The following is a 10,422-nucleotide window of genomic DNA, read 5'->3' as shown; positions in this document are numbered from 1 at the left end:
TCCCGATCGCGCGCACGACCCGAACGAGCGAACAATCTTCTGCTATGGAGGGAGCAGCAGCATAAGAAAAAGCTCTCTTAAAGGGGCTGGGAAGCTTTTGGAGCATAAGAAACTGGTCCATTTCTTAAGGAACTTTACCCATTGTAAGAGTGTGTGTTTGGCTGCCCGTGTAAGATGTAGGGGAGGCTTCACCGTTCGTTGCCACTCTGCACACTGTTCAGAGCCATCTTTCGCCCAAATAAGGGAGGAGACAGCGAACAGGCAGCGCAAAGCAGAGAAGTCAACTGAAACATAAACCGCGACCGTAACACACATACACAACAAAGCAAAGGCGGTGAAGAAGTCACCACCGGTGGTGCTTTTGTTGCTCCCTTTTCCCCAGTCCGTCCGTCCGTTCCATCGCTCCTTGGGCTCGGAAAATGGGTAGAATGAAGCAAACGGCAACAACCGCAGGCACCTTACTCGATCCTCGATAGCCCTTCGAACCCAGTGCGGCAGGTTTCCGATCGCAGCAGGTTTCGGATCGCGCAAGCTTCGGGTTTCGGTGCGGCTGTGTGCGTTGGTATGCGCAACAGCATGCGCAATGTGCCGCCGCGGCTGCTACAGTTAAGGCGAGCTTTATGGCGAGCCTTTACTGTGCCCGGGGGCGAGCGTGAGCGAGACAGCTCCGGTCCGATCGGGATCGAGAAAAGGGATGGAGAGCGTGTGATCGCCGCGGATCGAATGCTGCCCGGGCTTCGACACACAGAGACAGACGGGAAGGTCACGGGCAGATCGCGACGATCTCCGGTGGCCAGTATTTGTGCAAACGTCGTCGCAAGCGGGTCGTACTCGGGACCGCTGCACAGTTTATATACAAAAAAAAAAAACAGGAAGGAAGAATCTTTCTATCTTCTGTAGACAGCATTTCGTTGTTCGCAAAAGAGGTTCGTCGCTTATCGTGCGAAGTCTTTCGATAATATTGGAAATCGGTGTTTACGGTGTTGTTTTGCGATAGCCTATATTTCCTTTTGCTTCGACAATCAATCCAGTTCGATGCAGTGACTACCGAGAGCGTGACAACAAGAGACCAGTAAGGCCACCGGTAAAAGAAATGGTGACTGACTGACAGATTTCAAGTGTTTTGCATGAGCCGTCGGTGTGCGCAGCATTCGTGCGTGATGGAAGCAGCAGCACCGGCCGGTCGAACGATCGACACAAAACAGCAATGAAAACGTAGCCGCAATCCGTACCTGTAGTTTAGTAGTTATTTGTTCGCTTCAAGAGTCTATGGTAGTGATCGAAGATCATCCGCCCAGTGTTTTCGAGGTTTCCTTTTGCTTCGCCGTGCGTGACAGTTGGAGTGATTTTGGTAGTGATTTCGATAGTAACAGTGATTTCGTACGCAAGTGAGGTTGAGTTTGAGTTTCGCATTGAGGAAGTGAAGGGTGCTTTACAGCGACAAAAGGGACATTTTACATAAGAAACAGGGGGAAAACAACAAAATACGAACATGGAAACGTGTGTGTTAATACCGCAGGAGTTTGCACTGGCTGTGACGGGTGTGGGTGCCCGCAACTCCCGCGAACAGACGGCCACCGTGTGGTCGAACACGAGCATCCCGCAAGGAACGCTGTGCTATCCTTTCCAAGGCACGGTGCGCATCGACAATTTGGACGTTTACTCCACCATCGAGGAGGATGACGTAAGTAACCGTTTTCTAGAACTTTACAGTAGTGTAAGATAAACAGGGCAGGTTTAAAGCACCTGTAGCTAAAGTTAAAGCGTAAAAAAGAGTGTCCGTTAAAGTCCGTTAAAGTCAGGCTTCCAGCGCTTTGTTCCATGGCACATCCCCGTCTGCGCACGGCTCGATACACCGGGCTGAGCAACGTGAGAGCCCAAGGAAAGTCAACGAGGTGTGAAAGAAAACGCACCCTCCCATGACCGTGAGAAAACGGGAACGTCTTAAAGAAAACAACCCTCACTTTGGTGTGTGTGTTTGTTTGGGGGACGCAAACCCGCACAAGGAATGGTCACTTTCTTAAAGACGCACCCCTAGGAGGGTGTGCTCAGGTTCTGCCGTTGACCGTTAGTGACATTAAGAACTTTTCGGGGGTTCGGGTTTCGGGAGGGAGTCATAATTTAGTGCACCGCCGCTTCCTATTCGGAAGAGGGTTAGTTCCGATCTGGTTTCGGCTCGAAGGGTGAAGATGTTACTCGTCTCCCTCGTTGTTTAATATTCAACAAGTGCTAGCCCGTATCTTATCGCGATGTTCCCACGATAAAAGGTAAAAAGGGGGAAACGTTCTGGAAGAAGTTCAACGGGGTAATTAAGGTGCAACCACAAACCAACACACCTGACCGAGCGGATCTGCTCGGTATGTGGGAAACAAAAAGGCGTTGCAAAACCGTTGCGTTTGTATTGCATGCACTTTGCGCCGGTTTTTGTGATCGCTTATCAGTGGAAAAGGGAAGATAAAATCATTCCACTATTAGATACGCCGTGGTTTATGGTTGTGATTGAATTGGATTGTTGTTGATGAGTAGTATATTGCAAAAAAGTACATCGTACACCCGTCCATGAGGCCCATAGAAGGCGGTATACATATCCAGTTCTTCAATTAATCAACGAAGCGTTCGATGGTTCATTTACACGATGTTGTTTCCTTTCTTGCGAGCCACCGCATACCGGAGTGTCTAGCATGACTTGAAGTAGCGGCTGCTGCTACTCCAATTATGGGATGTATGGGAAACCCCCTAGCTAGACAAGTTGTGTGATCGAATGAGGGGGAACATGTACTCACAAATCAATTAAAGATGGTCTAACCACTCTGGCAAATGAGTAACAAAGCGTTTGTTTCATTGCACTTTTAATTTCAATGCACACGATCATTTGGTGCACGGAGGAAGGTGGAATAGTTCATAATAAAAAGAAAAAGTTGCTGCTGTAGGGTAAAAAACTGTTGCTCTTCTCTCTCCCCCGTTGCTCGTAGAATTATGAGACCCAGAGCGGTTAAATAATAGAGAAACATTCCTCGCAAGCTTGAAATAGAAATGACTGCATCAATTAGCTGAGCACTCTGGAACTAACTGGGTGCGCGCTGGTTCAAGCCGGCTACAAAACCCTGTGCGAAACAGGTGCTAACAACCTCACTGTGAATGGTGTACAACCCATGGCCCGATGGCGTAGAGGACTGCAATTTCCATAATCAAGCCACGACTACTACATGATAAGCGGACGTTGAACTTGCCGAGCGGTGGAAGTATTATTATTATTTCGGGTGCATTACTTTCACTAGAGAATCAATGCGACGAAGGGAGTAAAGAGGATTTTGCATAATTTATTTATGAGATAAAGCTCCCCTCTTAAACGAGCCCCGCGCGAGTCACATAATGCAACACAATTAGCTCAGATTGCGTCTCTAGAGTGTCAGCGTGAATGACCTAAGCGTGTTGTGGCATTAGCCGCGGCATGTTGACGGGAAATTGTCTCACAAACTTGAACTTGAAGTCAGTGGTGCGACTTTTTACGACACGAGACATCCAACAAACGGGGCGTTGCAAAGCGGCATAAGAAAAAGGCAGAAACAGCATGAGACGAACGGTCTCTTTGGCCAATTCGAGATAGATGGCGCCGATAATGACGAATTTGAGTAGAGGGAAGTGCATCACAAGAAACCTGAAATAAAAAAAAGGTTCTGCCTGGTGATCGATCGGAAAGAAGGAGGCCAAACGAATCCGAGAACCGTAACAAAGGATCGAGATTCCTGGCCATTAAAAAGGAAGGATCCTTAGGAATGGTTTCTGCAGGTGCAGGTGCAGCATTGGATTTGATCCTGCAGCCCGCTCCCATTTCGGAGCGAACGATCGCTAATTGATGACCTTTCGATGCGCTTTGGAAACGGTGCTTGGGTCGTTGCATCAAATCTTCGATCGAGCCGGAACGTTCGGACGGAGGAAAGAACGGAAGGCGTGTGAAACATTTCGGCTAAAAGTCGGGATTTGACTGCTGCATTTATGGCTTACCGTGCTTGGGGTCATAAATTCGTCGGTAGCGTAGAAAGAGTCGATGGATTGCATCGCGAGAGCGACGTCGACGGTGGAAATAAGCGGAAAGTCTTGCGGAATTTGTAACCGAGCCGAATCGGCGATCAGAGTCAATTCCCACAGTCGAGTGTGTTTGGTGGACAGGGTCGCTTTTTTGCTGTGACAACCTAATCAATGACAACTCGACACCTGGACAACGTGCTCGATATGCCTACACCTTGCTCTTGAGACAGGGATTGAAGGCGTTGAGACATGAAATCCACTTCCCAGTGCGTCGTTCTAGCTGACTGGACCGCCAACTCCAAAGCATGGAAGTCTTGCTGGGAGTTGTCCAGCCAATATTTTAATCTACGTGCATGGACGAATATGCATTTCGAGACGCGTGGACACGACTTCGCTTCCATAAAGGGTTTCGTGAGCGCTGTGGACAGCGGCAATGATAATAAATATCTTCTCTTTGTCTAGTTGTCACACACCGAGAGGGAGATTTGCTGTTGCCTTGGACGGTTCACTTAGTTCTTGCGATGTGATCGTGGGACAGAGCTTAGGACACACGATCGCCCAAGAAGAGATCCATCAATGTGTGAATGTATTAATCAAACGCAAACACCACAAAGAGGCATGGCTATTTAGAAAGTCCTACCGTTCGACCAAAACAAAGCCCGTCCCCGCGAGTTCGTTGATTGATTTTTAATTATTTCTTCGACCGAACACAGATCAACCGACTTTCTTTGCCTCTGAGCTACCGGGCAAACGGGTAGGTTGACTGTAAGGTTTGATAGATGGCTTGGAGGACACCTGATGCTGTTCCATCGATCATCGGAGAAACTGACATCGCCTGACATCGATCGACTATGGATCGGGCGAAAGTCTTAACCTCACTTTCTGGATCATGTTTCCGTAATCGAATCCTTTTTCGTTCGATCCATTCGCCGGAATGCAGGACTAATCCTCTGGTCTTGCATCATGGTCAGTGTTATTGATACTAGCTCCGTTTTCTGATCCTATGGTCAGGTGCTATACCGATACCCTTTCCTTGAGAAGGTCGCCCAGTCGATGGTCCATAAATTCTGTACTTAAGATCGGTGTCCTGAGAACCCGAACAGGCTCCTCTCGGCGTCTGCGGTACAGTGTGAGCGTGAGAACGTTTCCGTCGATGCATCGATCCTCGGATCCGTCTGTCAGCTGTCGCAAAGGGGGAAGTAACGAAGAACGTACGAGCGAAGGAAAGTGGGGGAAAATCAAGGGCAAAGACAGAAGTCAGTGCCAGCGAGTTGCATGTCAAAGTGTCCCAGCTCGTATCATAATCGTCCTCATCCGGTTGCAGAAGAGCAGCACACGCAAAGCCAAGAGACAGAGCAAAGACGGCGCGCCGACCAGCGCGACTCTGTTTGATCTGGTCCTTCCATTCTCATTCACTCGATCATCTGACAGTTATGGTTATTGAATTGGCAACCCATCGCGAATTGTAAGCCGACCCGACACGCACACAAATACACTCGGGATCTTTATGATAATTGTGCAAATAAAGATTGGATTTTAGAGCCCGGTGCTTCTGGATTGCATGCCGGTTCTACTAGCCGTCTGTGGTCCGGGATGCAAATGAGCCGCGTGAATCACCCGGAACGACTTGTGCGCAATTGAGTTGTTGCGGAACAGCGGGACTTTCTCCCGTTGGTAGCGACAATGCACCAGAAGCGAACACGTTTGCAGTTTTGTAATTAAACAATTACTTAATTATGCATAATGCGCAGAGATACTGCACTCGCGCAACGGAAACAGGACCAGAAACCATAGAGCCAAACTCACTCACGCCAATGGTATCATACATCTTTCCAAGACTCGTTCCAGTCCAGTTCGAGACTTGGGACTGCTGGCGGAATCGATGTTACAGTTGTTGCGATGTGTGTTTGGGTCGTGCATCTTGGCTACCGTTGGAACAACTCAATCGCTAATAAAGACATCCGTGAAGTGGTCGATACGTTCGTTGGAAACTTTTGTTCGAGGGCGCTCTTACAACGGTTTAATTGAGTCTCCTCTCACACTTCGCCAGGCGTCGCTTCTGGCTTGTGGAATGCTTCCCGGCCTGTTGACTACTGGATTAGCTCCGACGCAGCCTCCACGATCGACCGAGTGCCGTGACATTAGGCTCCAAATTCAGTTGTTCTTGTAGCCGCTGATCCTCACCCGGTGATCCCGAGATAAAAGGTCCGACCGTTCATTTGCATAAAAGAGTCAGTAGGCTTCTTCGTGGTCCGAGTACATCACGACCATGTTAAGCGCTCTGAAAGCCTTTCCACGTACCGGAGCGCTGATCCCTGCTCTGTGGCCGACCGGGAGTCTCGGAGAGCTGGTTGTGTGGAGAAAATTAATTGAAACCAAATCTATTTCCAACAAGCATTCCGATGGCTCAGAAGGCTCGTGAGGAAGTCTATGGGTTTGTTGTTTGGATCGTTTGGAGCGTTGAAATTGGCGGTTGCGATCGTCGCGACGAGATTTACGAGGGTCACAGAAGCTAAGAAGTTGGGAGAACAGAGCATGTGAGGAAGCTCTAAATTAGTGTCATTTGTCGGGTTTTCGGAGCTTGTTGTTCTTCCTGGTCGGAGACGCCAGCCAGTTGGGTGATCGTTTTAGAGCTAATAAATATTAATTTGAAAGATAAATTGATCACGACTTTGGCCGGTGGTCGGTGATGGGCGAACAGCAAGGGAAACCAAAAGCTCATTCTGGCTAATCAGCCTTGCCGTCGCCGGCTAACCAGAAGCAGTGCCGGAAGAGCTAACTGGCCAGAATATCCGATAATGTTCTCGGTTGCGTTCATTACCGAAAATGAGTCAGGGCTTTTGTTGTGAAGTTATGATTCTTTTGTTCTGGATCAGTTCGGTAATTCCCATGTTTGTGCTCATCTTGCGCAGGTCGGCGGGTTTGGGATGGGTCCGGGTTGCTTTGTGCGTGTCTTCTTCGTTTGTGAATGGGACGCGTGCCAAGAAAGAGCTCATTCTAAGCAAATAATCAAACGTAGCTCTAAATCAGTTTGCGGTCAGAAAGTGAGGAAGGAAATTGGAAAAACGTGATCATCTTGCAATTGTTTCGTGGCCTGGTTATTCTTGCTATTCGTATTTCACTTGTGTCTTGCTCTTTCATTCGACTGCTTTGAATCTGACCTTGAGAGTAAAAATGAGCTTCTTATATTAGACACCGCGACTACCTTCGTATTAGATAAAGATTTTAAGTCAAAACGACGAAAAGAAACATGAAAAACGTCTAAAACAAGAGTAAAAGATATTCGTACAGTCGCTGTAGAACAAATAGCTCAATTCGGATGATGAACGCGTTGCCACGCTGGTGGAGCCTCCGATACAGTAGTACGTCTTGTATCGTATTTCAACTAGATGCTAGAATCTGATTGCGATCCCAGCATGGTTCTATACCAAGGCGTTTGACCCATGGCTAGCGTGCTTTGAGAATGATATCTACTCCAAGAATGGCGTCTCCCATGGCTCCGGAACAAATTGAAGTTTATGTGCGTCTAAAATCTATCTCCCGCTGACCTCTGGACACGCCAGCACAACGCAAGAAGCTTGAAAAAACTCTTGAAGAACCCAAGACATAAACAACCGTCGACCGTTTGGAGAGATCGATGAGCGATGCCGTGCTTTATTGGAGTCATTTTTATGGCAATCCGTTATTTTACTGCCGAAAGTCGATGGACCGAATATGTCTATCGTCGGTACGTATCTTATTGCTCCCACCCGGGAGTTTCCCCTGAGAGTATCTCATTTAATGATGATCGTTCGTGCAGGATGCTATCGATCTTTATGGTTATTCTGGATAATCGGAAGGATCGACTGGTGATGGGGTGGATCAGTGCGAGTAGTTTGTTTCGGAAATTAATAGGAGCCGAGTCTCTTCTGATTCGTTTCCTATTCCACCGAAAATCTGATAATAAACGTATAAATCAATAAACCATCGGTTCGGCGGTGGTGCCAATGGCCGCCAGAACGCAGGAAGCGAAACTAGTTTTCCTACTCTCCACTCCGGTTGTCTGTCTGCATACGAGAGCGGGATTACCTGCACGAGTAGATTCGTTCCCAACGCAATAGTCGAACCTCAACGCAAAAAATGGCATAGCAAAGTGTCTCTCATATTCATAAATCAAATGCGATAATTGTGCATAAATTGTCAAACACACAATTTGTTTTCCTCCATCAGGTTGATCGTGTCGCGTGGAATTGGGCGAGGCATCGCGATTGGCGGTGTGGCTTGGTGGGTTGTTGGTGTTGTGTGTGCTAGAATAAATCACCGAGAAGCTGGAATGTAGACGAGTGGGAGCTTGGAATGGACTGATAAATCAGAGAACAATCTGCAGTGACAATTCTTTCACTTGACAGCAACGCTATTTGCGATCGTTGAGAAATGAACCCAGAACATCTTGGTGTGTTATGAACGGTGAACTGGTTTTGCATGAGTTGGATGATGACAGAACATGATTTTCATTGGTTGAATGAGTAGATTAACGTTCCGTTGGCTCTAAAGCATCATGGATCAACGGTACCTCACATGGAGTACATAGTAGTGGTAAAGACAGATAAAGAGAGGGTCCCTTGAAGACAAGTTCCTATTAAAAATACCTCCAGAAATTTCTTGTAAGCCCTTAAATTCTCATGCGTTTGTTCTACGAAGAGTAGTCCCAACATATTTTCAAAGGGGAATTTTCCATTATGCGCTACATCAACCCATGGATCAAAAGCATTTTTCCTTCATAATAATCGGCGAGAATGAAGGGATCAGTAATCATCTCCGACACATTTTTGGGCCGATGATGGCATTTATTCAAGGTCTTGTAGGGAAGAAATTCGGCCATCGATCGTTTTTATGGCATGCATCATCCCATTGGAAGGGTTTGTTGACTTCCCGGGAATCGGTAATGTCTTTCGCATGCCCTCGGCCGCCTTTCGAGCGACGATCGGTAGAACAGCGAAATTGCAAATTATGATCATCAATTCGGTATCACTTTCCTCGATCTTTTTTCTTCCTGTTCCCGAGAGTGGCGATCGCGCGTCTGCTGATACGAGGCGCTGGTTCAGCGTCGTCATCGGGGCATCTTCCGCGACAACGACAAGTAGCGCGAAGCGGAAATTTATTTTATCTCCTCATATATATTCATAAACATTTCTGCAATCTTTGGCCCGGGCAGTAATGGCGATTGGAACGATCGATCGACGGGCGATCGCTTGGGAAAGCGACTGCTCGTACCCGTGGCCGGCAGGTGGGCATCGAAATATATTATCCAACATTTGTAATTTCGATCTGTATCGATCGGGAATCATGAATGGTCTGGCGGGCTTTTCCTCGTTCACCTCGCTGTGTCCACTTAGATATGTATCGCCTAAGGGTGAACGGAGGCGATCAGTGAGGAGTTCTTGGACCGGGGACGACGGATGTTTACACTCGTTAAGCGTCTTTTTACGTTTTTGGTGTGGGGAGATCGATGGAGTGGGGAGTTGGTGCGTGGCCATGTAAAGTGACAATAGTTTAACGCGTTAAAAAAAGAAGAGAAGGAGAACCATATAGCCTCCCTCAATGTGCGGAATGCTCGGTGTAAGTGTCGGTGGTTACATGGTTGAGTAATTTTTCATAAATCACAAGGGAGGGAACAAGTTACTGGGGTGGCTGTGGCGGATAGTGCACCAGAGTGGAACGAGGCGTATCTAAGGGTAGGGGAAAGCACATTAAAGGGGGCGTTACTGGTCATTAATTAAGGCATTACGAGCTGTCACTAGCGATGCATGATCTTCATCACTTGGGAAGGGTAAATCACGCAGAGTTGAGTGAAAGCGTACACAGGAAATGACCATTTGGCCTCCTTTTGCCACCTCGTTGTCATCTGACATGGTGTTAGAGCGCACAATAACCATATATTCTTCCTTTTCACTACAGATTCGACACCGGTTTGGACTGTACGACGAAATCACCAGCATTAATGGACGAACGGTACGCCACTGCAACTGGATCCGGTTCCTGCGAGTGTCGGAAACGTACGGGCCGCAGGTGAACGTGGTCTGCGCCAAGGTGAAGGGTGAGCCGATCTACGAGATCGTGAAGCCGATCCCGTCGCACCAGGAGCTGGTCGTTACTACCTGCCCGAGGGCCCGGAGGAGCTCTTCTTCATCTCGGGATGCGCAGTCAGCTGTACGCCAACGATGGACTCGATCCTCGAAGGTAAGCAGCGCCCTCTCGCCATTTACGGGGAGTCGCAAAAGAAACAAAGCCCTCGCGAAAGATCATCTCGCGGCCTATCTGAGATAGCATTCATTTCACCCATCACAGTGTGTGTGTGTGTTCAGCTTCCAATGCCACGCACCATACACACATTCAGTCGTTCGGTACTGCAAG

At 48.0% G+C, this 10,422-nt stretch overlaps 1 protein-coding gene across 1 annotated transcript; it reads left to right on the top strand.

The window, feature by feature from the left end:
* Window positions 1-578: 578 nt before the first annotated feature.
* On the top strand, window positions 579-10,248 carry LOC121602889 (the record flags this gene model as incomplete). Its single annotated transcript, XM_041931646.1, has 2 exons — window positions 579-1,684; window positions 9,967-10,248. Coding segments are annotated over exons 1-2 (474 nt in total), but the record flags the coding sequence as incomplete, so codon positions are not given.
* Window positions 10,249-10,422: the final 174 nt, after the last annotated feature.

This window comes from Anopheles merus, unplaced genomic scaffold (genome assembly GCF_017562075.2).
Source record: "Anopheles merus strain MAF unplaced genomic scaffold, AmerM5.1 LNR4000681, whole genome shotgun sequence".
NCBI lineage: Eukaryota > Metazoa > Arthropoda > Insecta > Diptera > Culicidae > Anopheles > Anopheles merus.
The sequence above is the reverse complement of the archived record's forward strand: the minus strand, read 5'-3'. Positions and strand labels throughout refer to the sequence as shown.